This window comes from Fundulus heteroclitus, unplaced genomic scaffold (assembly GCF_011125445.2).
Source record: "Fundulus heteroclitus isolate FHET01 unplaced genomic scaffold, MU-UCD_Fhet_4.1 scaffold_471, whole genome shotgun sequence".
NCBI lineage: Eukaryota > Metazoa > Chordata > Actinopteri > Cyprinodontiformes > Fundulidae > Fundulus > Fundulus heteroclitus.
This window is the reverse complement of record NW_023396892.1, coordinates 51,963-71,831: the sequence shown is the minus strand read 5'-3', so window position 1 is coordinate 71,831 and position 19,869 is coordinate 51,963. Positions and strand designations below refer to the sequence as shown.

The 19,869-nt window shown below is 37.8% G+C and overlaps 2 protein-coding genes across 2 annotated transcripts; both read left to right on the top strand.

Annotated features, from left to right (window-relative positions):
* Window positions 1–964: 964 nt before the first annotated feature.
* LOC118560735 lies at window positions 965–5,224 on the top strand. The gene is made up of 13 exons (XM_036132130.1): window positions 965–1,072; window positions 1,813–1,921; window positions 2,022–2,122; window positions 2,197–2,469; window positions 2,740–2,833; window positions 2,962–3,029; window positions 3,115–3,366; window positions 3,463–3,525; window positions 3,894–4,025; window positions 4,388–4,450; window positions 4,537–4,602; window positions 5,076–5,160; window positions 5,211–5,224. The coding sequence occupies exons 1-13, from the start codon at window positions 1,001–1,003 to the stop codon at window positions 5,222–5,224; spliced, it is 1,392 nt and encodes a 463-aa protein (XP_035988023.1). The 5' UTR covers window positions 965–1,000.
* On the top strand, window positions 5,155–13,897 carry LOC118560736. The gene is given in 3 exon segments (XM_036132131.1): window positions 5,155–8,141; window positions 8,280–8,702; window positions 8,704–13,897. Coding segments are annotated over 3 exon segments (7,506 nt in total). The 5' UTR covers window positions 5,155–5,237; the 3' UTR covers window positions 12,883–13,897.
* Window positions 13,898–19,869: the final 5,972 nt, after the last annotated feature.

The window sequence follows — 19,869 nt, the reverse complement described above, 5'->3', positions numbered from 1 at the left end:
CCGTGTTTATAAGGCAGCTAAGCTACTAGCTATGTCGCCGTACAAGCCTTGGCCAGCATTTCACAGACTCCCTCCGTCCCTTCAGGCTTTTGCTGTATAAATCTGGCAATATGATACCATCAACTTACTCTTAAAACGATCTTGTGATACGTTATCTAAAGAAGAAAAATATGCCGAGAACTCGTCAGCTTCCTTCCAGTCCGGCGCGCATGCGCGAAAAACCCGGATGAAAACCGCTTATCACCTGCATTTGCGCTCACTATCGACAAAAATCAAATTTGTTCAAAACTTTTTTTTTTTAAATCAGTCCAAACACATTTTAATTTTTATTCAGGAGTTATGTATATACAAAACTTTAACTTTTTATGAAAGTAGTTTAGTGATAAAAAAAAAAAGTGCAAATTTTTTTTTTCCAGTTTTTTTCCACTCCCATCCTGTAGCCTACTCGCGCCCCCCCGGGAGAGTGTCGGCGCCCCCCCGGGGGGGCGCGCCCCACCGGTTGAGAACCACTGTTCTAGTGGGTCCCGTGGAGGCTCTGACATAAAATAACAAAGTAAATATGAAATTATTAAAATGCAAAAATTCATACTGTAGAAAGTGATAGAAACATCTACCATGGACATATTTATGCATTCATTTGTCTGCTGCTTTTTGCCAGCCCTCTCTCCTGGCCTTAACAGATTTTGAGGTGTTTTAATTAATGACTCAAATTCAGCATAACCTTCCATTAAAAGCTCGTGTTCTGCTTGGGAGAAAAACTGTGGGCGCTCTTTGGCCATGCTGAACAGCCAATAGCAGCGTTGCTGATCAATGTTTCTACTATCGATACATTTCCCCTTTTAAACAAACGCATGAACGCGCAGTTGTCTCAGATAACTCAATCCAGCCATACTAATCGTAAACAACAGGTGTGTTCGAAGAACCCAACTAGCCGGATCAGGATTAGCCGGATGAAATCATCTTGGATGTGTCATTTGATCTCGGATGTTTTAAGCAACTTATGAAGAACGGACCCCCCGCCTGTGTTTGTTTTAATACCAAACCTCCCGCTGTTTTCCCTGCCAAATTAGAGGTGAACTAATTCGGCCAAATATGTTGATGTTTGGTTGAATTCTTATTGTGCTGTATAAATCAATAGTTTTTGGAGGTGATGTTAATAGTTTACTGAGTTAAACAAATTCAATTTGTCATCAGTTTGTTAAAGGTTACATTTTTACATAAACATCTCAGAGAATTAACCTTAAGATATTCATCTTTAAAGCTTTGCTTCACACTCTCGAGCTTCTTAGTATATTGGAGAAATATTTAAGTGTGAGGATTGTGTTTAATTCATTATCTACTAGAATTAAAGTTACAAACGTCATTGTCCTATTTTACAGCTTTTACTAGTTTACTCATTTCTGGGATATATTTTTTGTTTTCTTTAAGTAATCAAAGTAATTGCAGGAGCTGTTTGATACAACAACAAAATAACAAATGAATTGGAGATGTTTCAGTGTGGTGAAGAAAGGCTTAAAATTTAATTTAATTTAATTTAATATTTAAGTTATTAACTTCAATTAGGACAATGTACATTCATCAACATGTCGGTTTAAAGCAACAATGTCCCCCAGTTTTACAGTGGATGGGGATTTCCTTTTTACAGTTTTTAAAACATTTAACCTCCACCTAGCTATCTGTGGTTGCAGGCCAACAGGTTGTGGTAGACTTTCAGGTGTCTCTGTGGTTTTGGCCCATCTGCTGGCCCAGGTAGCTGCAGACTGAAGTTGTTGTAGTTTATAGTATGCTGACCTTATTTTTCTTTATTTTTAGATGCCTCGCGGCAAAGGTTTTCGCCGTACACAAGCCTTTAAAAGGAAGATGGAAGACCCCAAACCACTGGATGTCGAAATCAAAGTTCAAGAAAGCACGTTTGTGGCTTGTATGTGTGTTTAATAGATACTTGTGACATTTGTGCTTTGGTTGCATACTGTTGATTTAACAAGCTTAAACCAAAATATTTGTTGTTTTCTGATTGGAAGGTCAAGGAACAGGAACGCGGCATAGAAGTAGACCTTGGCCGACCTCTTCTGCCAACAATACCTGCAAACTGGTCATTCCACCAGAATCAAAAGACAAGAAAGTAAGTTTATTTTACACATACATTGACTTAATAATAATAAGCAATGTTGTAATACTATTTTGTATTTCTTTTAGTTTGTCTTTCTTATCGGAGACTCTCATCTAAGGGCTATTGTGGATGGATTTGCTCCTATTAAAGAAGAGAGTCTTTATTTTGGTTTCTTGGCTGTCCCTGGAGGAGCAGCGTTGGACCTGAGAACCGAAATCTTGAATGCTGTGATACCACGAATACCTGATTTAGTCTGTTTGTTAGCTCCAAGCAACACTTTGAAGAGAAGCACCGTTGTCAGTGAAGCTGGGAAACAGTTTAAAAAGCTCCTAACAACTGTTTGCACACTTTTTCCGAAGGTAAGCTGTTGTGTTGGTTTATGATACAAATTTGTAAGCAGTAAATTAGTAACAAAAAATACAAGTATATGTAGCACCATAAATGCAAGCAAGTAAAACAATTGCTTGACATTTTTAATAAAAACATGCACTGTATATAACTAAAGTGTTTAAAGGCACGGGTATGATTTAGTGTTCTGTACGGTTCTCATAACAATACCATAAATGTAAATGTTTATAAGATTGTTTTAGGGACTGTTAAGTAATTTCCTACTTTATATCTTTTTAAAGGTGTTTGTGTTGGATTTCCCTCCAAGACTAAACGTGGATCCTCAGGTTCAGTCTCTTTTACGACAAGAATTCCACAGAGTATCGGTGCAATTGGGTAAATACTGACAATATAGCCTTTTGCTTTGTAAAAATATCACACAAGTATTTCTGAATTAAATGCCTCAATTTGTAACTTACTATTTTAAGAAGTATTTAACATTTGTCTATTTTCTGCATTTCAAGGTGTCTCATACAAATCAGTTGCTGAGCTGTTTCCAATGAGAAAACTGCACCTGTGGAGCAGAGATGGGGTAATGAATTCAAAAAGTTTCATAAAGTATAACTTTAACAAAATTAATTGATTATTAATATGTACCGTTTTTATTTTGTTAAAAGGTACACCTAAGTGACGATGATGGGATGAAAATCCTAAATAAAGCAATATATGAGGCCTCACATGAGCAGATTCACAAGCCAACTGCAGAGACGGAGGTGATGCCCACCATGTCATGCTCTCCTCCAAAGATGCTTGAGCAGGTTCCCAAGCCAACTGCTGAAAAAGTCTCAAAGTTGCTTTGTACACCTGAGGTTCCAGTTGTGGCCCCACAAGATCCCTTTGAATGGAACATTGTCGGATCTCACAATAAGGTAAAGTAATTTACTGTTTTTGACTTAACATTTGAATGTATTATAAATATTTATTTATTAGATTTATGATTGTCATTCTTTTCTGACAAACTATAGACCTTTCCAGCTTCAAGTAAACAAGAAAGCTGTACTTCGCCAAAGAGAGTACTCCATTTAAAGGTTAGTATTTGTAAAACATTTTTATTTAACCATCCATCCATCTTCTTCCTCTTATCCACGGTCGGGTCGCAGGGGTAGGAGCTTCAATAGGGCCAGCTCCTCTGGGGGAACCCCAAGGCATTCCCAGACCAGCTGAGAGACATAGTCCCTCCAGCGTATCCTGTGTCTTCATCTGGGTCTCCTCCCACCAGGAGGAGACCCAGATGACTGAGCTTCTCACCCTATCTAAGGGAGAGCCCAGACACACTACAGAGAAAACTAATTTCGGCCGCTTCTACCAGGATCTTGTTCTAATTTTTATTTAAACTTTTTAATTATATTCTTACTGAAACCATAAAGTGTAATAAACTGTTTGCTATTGTTTACAGGTGGAAGAACAAATGGACTTTTCTGTGGAGCTCAATCCAAAGTGGTTTGATGGTGAAATGCTGGAAATATTGGGGGATGGCAACACACCAACTTTTGGAGATGCTTCTATTGCGCCATTTCAAAAAACTAAGGTAATACTGATGGGGAATGGTGTTTTGTTAATATGTGCAATGTGTTAATATGTATAATTTTGATCCCAAACATTTTTGGCACTGTCTTTAAATGAATTGGCTATTAAAATTTGAAGGAATGCCATGTATTAAAGTATAAATTATTGACAAGACTTTTAATCATTTAGAACAAGGAATATAACAAAGTAAATCATATTTTTTTTGTAAAGTGAAATTCATGTCTATTTCATTTAGACAAAAATACTTTAATGTTATGTGATGTATTAACTCACTATATCTATGACATGTATACATATTTTTGTTTCACTTTCTAAATTGGCTAATAAAACATGAAATTATTCTTCACTTCTTCTGAACTTTAGGCTTCTCCAACTTCAAGCCAACATCAAAGCTGTGCTTCACCAAAGAAAGCACCACATCTACAGGCTAGTATTTGTTAACCTATTTAAGATTGTCAATTGTTTCTCAATGAAATCATAATTTGTAATAAAATGTTTCCTATTATTTACAGGTGGAGGAAGAATTGGAGCAGTTTTCGGTGGAGCTGAATCCAACTGCACCATTTCAAAAAACAAAGGTAATCCTGATGTGTTAACATGCATAATGTATACTTTTGGTCCCAAACACATTGTTGGCACTGTTTTTTTTTATTTTTTATTTTTATTTTATTTTTTATTAATTGCCTGTTAAAATTTGAAGGAATGTTATGTATGAAAAAAGCAAATTGTTGAGAAGACGTCTGATCTTCTAGAAAAAATATTATAATGAAGTAAAGAATATTGTTTTTATTTGTAAAGTGAAATTTGTACGTATTTGTTGATTTAGCCATAAATACTTTAAGCTTCAATCATGGGTTGTCTCACTGTTTACATGGATACATAGTGTTTCACTTCTAAATTGGCTATTACAACATTAAACTACTATGTGAAACGTTTTAACTTTGTGTACAGAACATGTTTAACTTGATTCACACAAACGGAGCATACCAGCAAAGAAGTTAAATAAACTTCTTATCCCAACTCTAATTGTACCCTTGTGTTTTTGTATTAGGGCTGTGACAGACTAGTGGCTGGTGGGGAAACTGTCACCAAAAACGGTAAGAGAAGTCTTCCTTATCAGACACTAATTACAAGAGGTTCATTTCACCAGGGCCATGACTACTTTGGTTCAAATAAATCAAAACAGTGTGCCACCAATAGTACTACTGCTATCATGACTAATGCCATTCACAATGCAAGAACCTGGTCAACAAGTGATATTGATGGACTGTTGATAAATGGTGATAAAATGTACACTTTCATGAAGCAGCATGACATGATTAGTGATGTCAATGGTAGTGGATACGTTTTTGTCAGGGAATTACCCACAAAATACACATTGGACGGAAACACATTCACCCTACAATATTTAGACACATTTACTGGACATGTTAACATCCAAGAATATGATCAGGATCTTGCCAATGTTGCTATGCCTCTAGATAAGGCTTTACAAAGAGCACTCGATGACAACGACGCCTGCCTAATCACAATTATGAACAGCACATGTGCAGTTTTGAAGCATGAGTCTGGGTTTTCGGTCTTTGATCCACATGCACGCGGTGATGATGGTGGTCTGGATTTAAATGGCTCCAGTATTCTTGCACACCATGCCACAGTTGATTCATTGAACATGCACATCACAAACCTAGTTCAGTCTTTATGTGGCAATGATGAGCTGCATAATGCATACCACTTGTTTGAAGCTACTGGTGTTAAGGTTGTTAGTGATGGAACATTTTCTGCTAGGACTGGTGGAATGGATACTGACAGTGTAGCATTGCATGACAGTTTTGCAAATATAGCAAGCCCAGATGAGAATATGCTCGGTGTTTCTTTGGAACCAGGTCATGTAACTGATGACTCTGTGACGATAGTGTCTCAAAGTAATTGCAACAGCCTCACATTTAGTCCACTGACACTGACTGAAAAACGGAGAATATGCACAAAGCTTAACGTTGTCCCAAGTTTTCAGGAAGAGAAGACTGTTTCCAGCATTACTGTAGATCAACCTGTGCCTTGTGCAGCCACAAGTATAAGGTCAGATGGGAATTGCTTTTTCCGTGCTCTGTCCTATGTTTTTATTGGATCTGAAGAAAAGCATAGGTGTGTTCGTTATGCTATTGTAAAACAGATGCTTGCAAATCCAGAGATATACTCAAAAATTATTAGACCTCAGTACACATCTGTGCAACAATATGTAACTGCTTCAAAAATGAAGTATGTGGGAACTTGGGCCACTGAAGTGGAAATTCAGGCGGCGGCAGATTTATTTAATGTGGACATATACACATATACTTCCGAAAAATGGTTAAGATATCCTTCCAACAACACAGATGGCCATTGCAAGGGACTCTACCTTAATCATTACAACAATTGTCATTATGAACCCATAACCTGTGTAACAGATAAAGTCTCTAATGAGTGTATCGGTTTCACTTCATGTCATGTAAAACACCATACCATTAACAAAGACAAAATCACAAGCTGTAAAAAAGGGGATACAAGAGAAAAAAGACAAAAGAGAAAGAGGTACAATTTGGATGACTTACACCGACAGATCAAGAAGACTAAAATCAAGGAATGTTATGACAAAGACCAAGACTACAGAACTTACATGCAACAACAGAGTGTTAAGAACTATGCAACAAAACCAGATTTCAAAGAAAAGGTTAAAAAGTCCAGTAGAGATAAGCATGCTAGTGACCCTAGTTTTCGGGAACACCTCAAACAATACAAAAAACACAAATATGCCAATGATCCTATGGTTAGGGAAAATGTCAAACAATACAGCAAAAACAGGTATGCCAATAATCCAGGGTTTCAGGAAAACATGAAACAGTACAGCAAAGATAAATATGCGAATGATCCAGACTTTCAGCAAAACGTGAAACAGTACAGCAAAGATAAATATTCGAATGATCCTGAGTTTCAGGAGACCGTGAAACAGCACAGCAAAGATAAATATGCGAATGATCCCGAGTTTCAGGAGAACGTGAAACAGTACAGCAAAGATAAATATGCGAATGATCCCGAGTTTCAGGAGAACGTGAAACAGCACAGCAAAGATAAATATGCGAATGATCCCGAGTTTCAGGAGAACGTGAAACAGTACAGCAAAGGTATAAATGTATATAAATATAAACATCAAACAGAATTTAAAGAAGCTGTCAAACAGAGAAGCAAAGACCATTATGCATCCATGAGTAAAGAATCTAAATTGGAGTTACAAGCCATGAATGTTGAAAGGTATAGAAACAATTCTCCCCATCGTAAACGAATAAAACTTTACCACAAGGAATTGTATAATATCAATATCGATCATGCTATATCTATTAAAGATGCTGTTGGTAAAAGAAGGAATACTATATTCCTCCAAAAACACAACATCGACTTTGTTATCAATCAGTTTAAGATAAAAGTCCAGTCAGGTCCAACCTATGTCTGTTGTGTTTGCCACAAGTTATTGTTTAAACATCAAGTTGTAAAATGTAACTTAAACCAATACAGAAAAAGTGCTTTGGCAGAATCTGTAGCGAAGAAATGCATCACTTATACATATGTCCACACTTGTGGAAATTCTTGTGAAGTAAATTGCCATCTCCAAAAAACCACTGCAAGCATGTTATGGATTTGTCACACCTGCAATAACAAGATTCTTAGAGGTGTAGTACCAGAAGACAGTGCTGTAAATAATCTCCACCCAGATCCTATTCCTGAAGAACTTGATGCACTAAATTCATTAGAACAACATTTGATTGCACAACACATTCCCTTTATGAAGCTTTTAGCTTTACCAAAGGGAGGCCAAAACGGGGTTCATGGGCCTGTGACATGCGTGCCATCAAGCAGTGATGCTGTTTGTAATATTCTTCCAAGATTAGATGATCAAGATCTGATGATTAGAGTTAAACTAAAACGTAAACTAACATTCAAGGGTCACTATGAGTATCAGTATGTGAACACGCAAAAAGTTCATAATGCTCTGAACTTTTTAAAAGCCCAGAACAAGTGGTACACTGATGTACATATCAACAACGAGTGGTCTAATCCGTTGGAAAAGGTTACAATTGAAGAGGCTGGCCAGCCCGCTTGTGGCTCGGGGCCCGCTTGTGGCTCGGGGCCCGGCCAGCCCGCTTGTGGCTCGGGGCCCGGCCAGCCCGCTTGTGGCTCGGGGCCCGGCCAGCCCGCTTGTGGCTCGGGGCCCGGCCAGCCCGCTTGTGGCTCTGGGCCTGGCCAGCCCGCTTGTGGCTCTGGGCCTGGCCAGCCCGCTTGTGGCTCTGGGCCTGGCCAGCCCGCTTGTGGCTCAGTTGATGTTCCAGAACATTACACTGATAACCAGCACCATGGAATGTATTTGGATACATGCTTGCAACCTGTTGACATTGCACAAGAAATTCTGGACAATCACTTTGAAAGTATTTTATCTGTTGCTCCTGCTGAAGGAAATAGCCCTGTAAGATTGCTCAGTGACATTGCTAATGAGGCAAAGTGTTTTCCTGTCCTTTTTCCAAAAGGAACAGGCACATTCCACGAACAGAGAGATCACAGAATTACACTTGCTAAATATCTAAAAAGCAGAATATTAAATGCAGATGGCAGATTTGGAAAGAATTTGGAATATATTTTCTATGCTCTAATACTTGTCTGAAATTAATCAAGTGGTTTCCAATGTATCAATAGCTTTGAGAAAAGGATATCAGGGACAGCATAACACTGATGTTGCGTCATCTTCATCTAACAACCCAGACTTTTTGAAAGACCTCTTAAACTATGATATGGGCTACAAGTTTTTGAAACCAATTAGAGGCACACCTGTATTTTGGCAAGGTGTTCAGAAGGACTTGATGGCCATGGTGAGAACTCTTGGAATTCCCACATTCTTTATGTCATTTTCTTCTGCTGATTTACGCTGGCCAGAATTTATGGAAGCATTTATGTTTGCAGACAATGTCATAGGCAATATTGCTGACATGGAATGGACCCAAAAGTGTGACTTGTTAAAAAATAATCCTGTAACAGCAGCTAGAATGTTTGACCATAGGTTTCATTGTTTGTTAAAAGAAGTCATAATGTCTCCAGCTCAACCCATTGGAAAGGTCATTGATTACTTTTACAGAGTAGAATTCCAGCAACGTGGCAGTTGTCACACACACTGCCTTTTTTGGGTGGAGTCACCTAAGATTGGTGTAAACACCAATGAAGAAGTTATCACATTTATTGACAAATATGTGACATGTGAGCTTCCACCTGAAAGTGACCCCATGCATGAAGTTGTCTCTGGTGTTCAGATGCACAGCAGAAAACATTCTAAAACGTGTAAAAAAAAGGGCACACCATGTAGGTTCAATTTTCCTCGACCACCTAGTAACCAAACCTTTATTTCAAAACCACAGCCAAATGTCTCTTGTAAAAATTCAAAAAAAACATCAGCTAAAAAACAAAACCAGCCTAACACAGATCAGCAACAACTACAAAGTCAAGCGCCACCAGATGAAACCGTGGTTGCCAAACAAATGATGGCCAAAGTTAAAGAAGCACTGACAAATGAAAATGCAACCTATAACACCATTGATGATCTTTTCGATTCCATTGGCATCAATCAATCAATATTTGAAAAAGCTTATCAATTAACTGCACACAAACTAAGTGTTGTCCACAAACGCAATGTAAATGATGTGTGGGTTAATCAATACAATAGAGACCTTCTTCGTTGCTGGAATGCAAATATGGACATTCAATTTGTCTGTGACGCCTATGCCTGTGTGGTTTATATAATTTCATACATTTCAAAAGCTGAAAGGGAAATGGGTTTATTGTTAAAACATGCCCAGAATGAAATAAAAAATCAAGGTAATTTGGCAGCAAAAGAATCCCTAAACAAGTTGGGCAGCATATTCCTACACAACCGAGAGGTTTCTGCTCAAGAAAGTGTTTACAGAGTAACAAACATGAGATTGAAAGAAGGATCAAGGAAAGTGGTTTTTGTGCCAACAGGAGACAACATTGTTAAAATGAGCCTTCCACTCAGTGTAATACAGAGCAGGGCTCAAAACCTTGACCCAACCAATAACCAGATATGGATGACCAATATCACAGATAGATACAAAAATAGACCCAAAACACCTGAATTTAGAGACATGTGTTTAGCAACCTTTGCCTCTGAATACAGATGTGTTCCCAAAAGTCAAAAATCCTCTGTTATATCACTTGATAACAAATGTGGCTATGTTCAAAAAAGGACCAGGTCAGATGCAGCTGTTGTCAGATATGCTCGTTTCTCCCCAACACAAGAGCCTGAAAAACATTATCAAAGCTTGCTTCAGTTGTTCTTGCCCTATTACTCAAATGATGAGATTAAACCATCAGATTTTTTAACTTTCCAAGAGTTTTATACTGAAGGTTCCTTTACAACTGCTTCCAAACAAATACAACCTGTCAAAGATGTTGTCGACCATAACAGATCAAAATTTGAAATTAAAGCAGAGGAATTGCAACATTGTCAAGATCATGTCGAAGACCATGGATTTCAGGAGGATGGTTGGGCTAACTTGTGTCCTGAGTCTGAATTAGATCGACTGGAATGCCAAGCAGAAAGTGCTTTAAACAACAATAAAAACCCTGATGAAAGGGAAGAAATTCCAGATCTTGAACTAGTAGAAAAAACACCTTTTGCAGTAGAGTTCAGAAAGCAAAACATCACACACGAGGAAGGCCAATCACTCATGCGTTCTTTAAATGAACAACAGGCTGAAGTGTTCTACAAGATACGACAGTGGTGCGTTGATAAGGTTAATGGAAAAAACCCTAACCCATTTCATGTTTTCATTTCTGGAGGAGCAGGTACAGGAAAGTCGCATTTGATAAAGGCGGTGTATTATGAATCAAACAGAATACTTGCACGACTATCAGACTATCCAGATGATACTCATGTTTTGCTAACTGCTCCAACTGGTGTTGCTGCATTAAACATAAATGCAACCACAATACATAACAGTTTTGCAATAGGTAACCAAATTTCCCTACCATATCAACCATTAAGGGAAGAGAAAATAAATACATTGAGAGCCAACTTACACAATTTGCAGATACTAGTCATAGATGAAATCTCAATGGTTGACAACAAAATATTAACATACATTCATGGTAGACTGCAACAAATAAAACAATCATCAGACTTTTCACCTTTTGGTAATGTTTCAGTGATTGCTGTCGGAGATTTTTTTCAGCTGCCACCTGTCAAAGGGAAGCCTCTTTACAAAGAAGAGGCTGGCTTCTGCTTATGGCATAACACTTTTACACACATTGAGTTAACTGAAATTGTTCGACAAAAGCATCAACAGTTTGCCATGACACTAAACCGCATTAGGAAACACAAAAAAGGCATGAAGCTCAATGAAAATGATGAAAGACTATTGAAACAACGAGAAACAGGTACGTCTGACTTTACAGAAGACCTTCACATTTTTGCAACAAATTCTGACGTGCATACCCATAACTTTAACATGCTGCACAAGATTTGCACAGACATTGTTCAAATTAAAGCACAGGACTTCAAAAAAAATCTGCAAACAGGTACTTGTATTAGATTATCTCAAACACAAGCTACTCATGAAAACACATATTTGGAAAAACTATTAAGTGTTGGGACAAAAGCTAGAGTGATGCTAATCAAAAACTTGGACATTTCAGACGGTCTGGTTAATGGAGTGTTTGGTACTGTAATTCAAATCAAGTTTTCTGAAAAACGCATTGCACATACGATTTATGTACACTTTGATGACAAGAGAATAGGTACAAAACTGAGACATAAATTCCCCTGTTCTGATCCAGAACTTAAATATGCAACTCCAATACATCAAGATGAAGACAAATTGGCATACACTGGAGGCATTAGAAGACAGTTTCCATTACGACTTGCTTGGGCATGCACTATTCACAAGGTGCAAGGCCTAACATTAGACAGAGCTGTGGTATCATTCAAAAAAATCTTTGCTGCTGGCCAAGCTTATGTAGCATTAAGTCGAGTCAAATCAGTTGACAACCTTGTCATACAAGATTTCAAACCCACTGCAATTTATGCAAAGCCTGACATAGAAGACAATCTAAAAGTAATGACTAGCTTCATTAGCCCTTCATTAAACCCAGTACCCAACAGCAATCTATCTCTCAGTCTACACAACATCCAAGGGTTACCAAATCATATAAAAGATCTTAAAAGTAACCTTAAGATGTTGGATACAGACATGATATGTCTAACAGAGACATGGCTTGAAGACAATAAACCGCTCAACTTTGTAGAAATGCCAGGTTGGATATTCAAACACAAAACAAGATCCCAATCATACATTGACACAGCTAACACTTGCAGCTTGAAAAATAGAAATCATGGTGGTATTGGTGTTTTCTACAAAAATACGATTGCTTGTAATATTCTTGATGTACAGTATGACGATTTAGAAGCAATTGTATTTAATGTACAACCTCATGACTACAACGTGTTACTGTTGTACCGTCCACCATCATATAACATCTCTCATTTTAAGATGCGCTTGGGTAGTGCTTTAAGCCTTTTCGATACCCTTTCCGGACCAAAGATTGTTCTGGGTGACTTCAATGACAATGCTCTGACTTCTAATTCCATACTGGATTTCATGGGTCAAAGATTATACAATCAAATAGTAACCACACCAACAACTGACGGTGAGACTTTAATCGACCACATTTACATTAAGGACTTTGGTCCAACAACAGTCAGTGCTACAGTTATACCGACGTACTACAGCTACCACAACAGCATCTTCATGACTTTCATTTGACCAAAAATAATCTTATATTTTAGATATGCAGAAAGCAACCCCCCCCCTTTTTTTTTAGATCATTACTAAAAAGGTAAAACGCATATCATGAAGTTCTGATACATTCAACCTCAGACCCATAAAACAAAAATATAACTGTATTCACTTTTCTAATATCTTCAACAACAGTCAATATTTTTATGTGCTCCAAAAACCTTATTGACCTGAATAGATCTGCCTACCAATTTTATCATTGATAATAAATGCCAACCTATGATAAACACACATAATGGAAGGAACAGAACAACAGAGAAGAAACACCAATTCAATTAACCAAAAAATTGCCATACTTGGATACAAAATAGGTATAGATAATCAAGAACAAGGGTCCCCTAAGACCAACTTGCACACATTACATACACAAATTACTTCAGTCACATTTGCTTCCACAGGTTTTGATAACTCTTGATTTTTGTTTGCTTTATTTTTGTATATTGTATTCGCATTTATGCTTTTTTTTTTCCTTCTAAACTTCATTTTTTTTCTGCACATTTGTGTTAATTTTTTTTACTTCAGTCTTTTTTTTTTGCAACTTTTTTAAGTTTGCAAATGTATCGTTTTGTGCCACATTTTTCAATTTTTGATTACTTTTTAAAATTTACACTTTTTAAATCTTTTTACAGATTGAAATCTTTTGTGTACTTCTCATTTATTTAAGACAACTTTTGACAATCTAAATTTTTTTCTCACAATTTTTTTATTTTTTCCAAATTTTATTGATTTTTGTTTTAATTGCTTTTTAATTTTCAAATGTTTTGCATGTTTACAGTGATACTTTTTCCAATTTGGGTATTTAAGTTTTTTGGAAACATTTTGTTTATTTTAAAGCATCTCCTTACCAACTGTATATAACAACTTTATGGTAAAAGTCATATGTTGTTCCACTGGTAAAAGCAAAACTGTTCGGCTCTCAATGGCAATCAGACAACAATTCTAACTGCCACCATGCCAAACAGGACACAGGAAAAATGGAATTTTGCTCAAATGTGTTAAGTTTACTTGTATGTTTTACTGAATTATTTTTTGTGCTTATTTACATTGTTTGTATTGTTTTTAATAAAATTGTGGTGAAACAAATGCACAAATTTGTCCTCCATTGATATTTTGTGCACAATAACATTTTCTGACAAAATGTATTTACCAAAGGCTTTGTCACAGTGATCAAAATGTAAACAATGCAGGAGACGGTGTGTAGAAAAATGTTCAACTGTTGTTTATGTACAAAAATGATGCAAAAGGCATTTGTGCAAAAATGCATTAACGTTGTGTATTTATTTAAAAAGATAATAAAAGTTGGGCAACATTGGTAATGCCAGGTAATGAGGAAAATGTGCAAATATGGTGTAGAGTCCAGTTTAGAGTTTAACAGTACAACAGACTGATGACAACAGGGAAAAAGCTGTTGCAGAACCTGGTGGACCTGTAGTGGATGCTGCAAAACCCTTTCCCATTGGGCAGCAGGGAAAACAGTCCACGGTGGGGGTGTGAGGGGTCTCTGATGATGATATGTGCTTGGGACATGCAGCGCTGGGATGCAATGTCCTTAATGGAGGGAAGAGAAGCCCTGATGTTCCCTTCTGCTGTCCTCACCACTCTCCACAAGATGCTGTGGGATGAGGGTGTTGAACGCTGAAGTCCAGGAACATGCTCAAAGGGGGCGGTGCGTGGGCTTGGAACCCGTTAATAACTGCTTGCAGTTCTAGTTAGGGTTCCAAGCCCGCAGCGCAGGCGAACGGCTATGCCGTTCGTCTGCTCTGTGAGCAGAGAACCCTATTGTTTTTCTAGTGTTTTTAAATTATTTATTATTAGGGTTCCAAGCCCGCAGCGCAGGCGAACGGCTATGCCGTTCGTCTGCTCTGTGAGCGGAGAACCCTATTGTTTTTCTAGTGTTTTTAAATTATTTATTATTATTAGGGTTCCAAGCCCGCAGCGCAGGCGAACGGCTATGCCGTTCGTCTGCTCTGTGAGCAGAGAACCCTATTGTTTTTCTAGTGTTTTTAAATTATTTATTATTAGGGTTCCAAGCCCGCAGCGCAGGCGAACGGCTATGCCGTTCGTCTGCTCTGTGAGCAGAGAACCCTATTGTTTTTCTAGTGTTTTTAAATTATTAGGGTTCCAAGCCCGCAGCGCAGGCGAACGGCTATGCCGTTCGTCTGCTCTGTGAGCAGAGAACCCTATTGTTTTTCTAGTGTTTTTAAATTATTTATTATTAGGGTTCCAAGCCCGCAGCGCAGGCGAACGGCTATGCCGTTCGTCTGCTCTGTGAGCAGAGAACCCTATTGTTTTTCTAGTGTTTTTAAATTATTAGGGTTCCAAGCCCGCAGCGCAGGCGAACGGCTATGCCGTTCGTCTGCTCTGTGAGCAGAGAACCCTATTGTTTTTCTAGTGTTTTTAAATTATTTATTATTATTATTATTATTATTATTATTACGGGTAATTATTATTCTCCGCTAAAACGCGTTGGGCGGCCCATGCGGATTTGTAACGAATCAATTGGATCAGGTATCCAAGTACAGAATGTGCACCGCTACTCAAACCCAGAAATTCAGACCCCTCAACAACTAGGGGGCGCTATAACAAAGGACAATGCGTTTACGCCTGTAACCACCAAACTACTGGTCCTACACTCAAAAACTTGATGGCACTTTGTTTATTGGATGATTCTGCAAAATAAAGTGAATTGGCACACCCTTCGTTTCCCAGCTAGTTTTCGCGCTACATGGCTACAAAGGTTAAACCTTTCTTGTTAAACTCCTCCTACATTTTTTGTGCAATCCGCGCAAAAATTTATATATAAGCGTGTCATGGACAAATAAAAAAAGTTATCGCGGCGGATTTTTGAATTTTGACTTTTTCGAAAAGTAACGCAAAAATAAGTGATTGTTAGCTAGCTAGCTCTAAATGTAATTGCTGATTATTGTAAAACCATAACAGATTTTGACATGTCCTTCATAACCCATAGTCCAAATAAGATTTTGCACATGTGACCCGCATTTGAGGATCGTCCATCACTAGGGGGCGCTGTGATGTCAAGAAATCTACTACGCAAGAATGGCTGATCGGATTTTTACAAAACCTTCTTCATTCCCTTCCAGACATTGCCCTTAACTAAAGTATTAAATATAGTATTTATTGAAACAAGTGGGCGGGGCCTATTTCCAAAAGTGTGGAAAAAAACTGGAAAACTTCAAAAATTCACCAAAAATCACTTGTGTGGTGTAACAAGCTCGGATTTTCAGGATGTATTCCTTGAATAAGGTGCAACAATTCTCTCACTGCATGTATTCCAGTTTTTGAAAGTTGCACACTCTGATTTTTTAAAAGTTTGTAAAATGGAGAAATCAATGTATTTTCCACAAATATTGGTCAATCCCAATAAAAATGGCCTCTATTTGTAAAGCACAGCCAGAATAACCATGTCTTTCAGTTTGGTGAAAATCCAGGCGATTTTGACCAATTTACAAGATTTTAAAAATTAATGATACAAGATTATAAAGTTTAATATTTTTTTTCTCTGAATCCACTTTTTTAATGACCATCAAAAAAATCGTGTGGTTAGATAAAACACTCTTGGACATTCATGAATATTTTCAGAATTTTAGAGCAAACCGTTGAATTTTAAGACATTTATGAAGTTTGTGATCAATTTACAGCTCTCATCATCGAGAGCTCTGCCATCCAGAACTGTGAACAGGGCGGCCATTATGCCCATATTTGGGCACATCACCGGAAGTGACGTCACATCCTGTGTATTTTCTAAGCGGAGCAGAGACTTGAAATGGGAGGATAGCTTTTAGAGTCTTAAGAAGAACACATAATTTAAAAAATTTAATTGAATATAAGAAAGATCAAGCAGAAGCAAGGAAAGTTATTTAGAAGGCAAAGAAGACAAAATGGAGAGAATTTTGTGATTCAATAGGCAGAACAACTTCTATAGCTGAGGTATGGGGAATGATTAAGAAAATGAAGGGAAATAGATCAGAGAGAACATATCCAGTTCTAAAACATGAAGAAGGAACAGCATTAACAAATGAATAAAAAGTAGAAGTAATGGCAAGAACATTTGCAAAGATCCATAGTTCAGATATGGATCAGACTTATTCGAAAAGTAACGCTTATAATATAATATGGATAGATAGATAGATAGACTTAGAGAGAATTAGAAAACTTTATTTGTCATTTTGTATGCACAGAGTGCGTACAGAACGAAATTCTGTTGCATACAGCTTGTAAATTGCAGTAAAATAAATTACAGTATAAGGTGCAGCAGTGATTTGAAGTAAACAATTGAAATGCAAACAAATCAGGAGAAGTCACAGTGTACAGGTGTGTATTTTAAAAAAAAAACATTTGTATATGCAGAATTTATTGTGCAGAGGGCAATTTGTGCAAGAATACAGCTTGTAAATTACAGTCAATTTAAATTACAGTATAAGGTGCAGCAGTGATTTAAAAGTAAACAATTGAAGTGTAAACAATGCATGAGAAAGTCACAGTGTACAGGTAAGGATTTTTAAAACCATTTGTATGTACTGAATTGATTGTGCAAAGGGCATTTGTGCGAGAATGCATTTAGAAACTGAGAGTTCGACAGCATTTGTAATGCTAGTTGGAGATGCAATGATGCAAAATGAGCAAATATGCGAATGTTGTGCAAAGTTTATGGGTTATAGTTATAGATAGCAGTGACATGCATTCAGGGGAGGCAATCATGGAAAGAAAGAAAATATAGAATAATGATAACAATATATATTGTGATTCACTCAGTCATTTGTAATAATAATTGTTTTTTTAATCTAATTTCCTTATTTTTTTATGATATTCTCTTTAAAATCGAAGACTTTTGGCTATTTTAAACGTAAATCCTTGGTGGTGCTTGATAGTGAAGCGCCACCAAGCCAGCGATCTTGGTCTCCCCAGGGATTGCGCAATCCCATGTTAACTGCGCTGACTTCCATTCCGTGAATGCATCTTCCTGTCTCTAGATCATAAATTCAATTGTTCAAACACTGATGAACTGATTTTCCACAATTTAATATATGTGGATTACGAATTCTGTTTTGGTCATTAAACTATGTATTTTCGTGTGCTGCTGGGCGATCATAAAAGCCAAAGAGCTGGTTGTAGGTGAGGCCGGCAGTTCCTTGGCCTCTAGGCAGGGGGCGCTCAAGGGGCACCGCTCTTATCCCAAAATAGTAGAGTCAAAGCAAGTTATGGATGTGTTATTAGCGAGTTTTGCTAAACAAGTAAAGCACTAAAAAGACTCTAAACATACAGCTGGAACAGGACTGATGAAGGAAGGCTTTCCTCCCTGGCAGTGAGCTCCACTGAGACTGAGAAACTTTTAAAACTGAAGAAGATAAAAAGAACTTTTACCGGAAAGTGACCGATATTTTTGTTCAGAAAGAGTGCAGCTGGACTTCATTTCTAAGTAGAAGTAAGACAGCAATAATTATTCATGTTTTGTTATTGTAATGAAATGTGCGTAATGTAGGTTAGTTTTTGAATGTGTTACAAATGTAGAAATCCATCATAACTCATAAACTGCTACCAATCAAATGACAAATAATTTAGTTTTATTTATTTTTTAAACAAATAATCAATATTTTTTCCATGTCTCTTGGTTAATTGATTTGGCTCAACCAGTCCCCTTCAGCACTTTGCAATGAGTCTACTCTGTAGAGTGTATATATTTGTAAATCTGACTGATGACGTCAGTGCTTCACCAGCTATGAACCCTACCGCACGTCACTGATAGATAGATATATCTATCAACATCTGCATACCTTGATTCAAATGAAACGATTTTAGTCTTATTTAACACTACAAGCTACAAGGATAAGAAGAGAATATCTTGGTTGAACTTAGAATAAAAAGGTATAAGTTACGGGAAACATGTAATTCATATATTATGAGTTGTCATGAAAAGGAGTAATAGCATTAATGGTTTAAAGGGTCACTGTAAATGAAGAACATTCATTATATATATATATATATATATATATATATATATATATATATATATATATATATATATATATATATATGGGGAACAGTTCATGGTGGGGGTTTGAGGGTCTCTGTTCAATTCAATTCAATTCAATTTTATTTATATAGCGCCAAATCATGAAACATGTCATCTCAAGGCACTTTACAAAGTCAAGTTCAATCATATTATTTGTTGATGCTATGGGCTGGGGACATGCAGCGCTGATGCTATGGGCTGGGGACATGCAGCGCTGGGATGAAATGTCCTTAATGGAGGAAAGAGGAGCCCCTATGATCCCTTCTGCTGTCCCCACCACTCTCATTTTCCACCAGTCGGAGGTGCTGCCGCCTCCAAACCACACAGAGAGACAGCTGGTTAGAATGCTCTCTATGGTACTTCTGTAGAAGGTTGTGAGAATGTGCGGGGACAGGTGGGCTCTCCTCATCCTCTGCAGGAAGTACAAGCGCTTCTGTGCCCTCTTCACCAGTGACGTGGTGTTCACAGACCAGGTGAGGTTGACCGTGATGTGCACCCCCAGGAACTTAGGCCTGCTAACCACCTCCACAGCTGAGCTGTTGATGAGTTTATGTCATCTGCGAACTTCATGATGTGATTGGGGGTGAACCTGGGGGTGCAGTCGTGTGTCATCAGAGTAAACAGCAAGGGGCTCCGGATGCAGCCCTGAGGGGAGCCCGTGCTGAGGGTGATGACATCAGAGGTGGTCTGTCAGACCCGGACCGACAGTGCTCAGGAGGTGAGGAAGTGGTGAAGGGGTGTGCTGAAGCCCAGATTTTCCAGTTTTTCCACCAGATGCTGTGGGATTGAATGCTGAAGTCCAGGAACATGCTCAAATGGGGCGGTGCGTGGGCTTGGAACCCGTTAATAACTGCTTGCAGTTCTAGTTTATTGTTATTATTATTATTATTATTACGGGTAATTATTATTCTCCGCTAAAACGC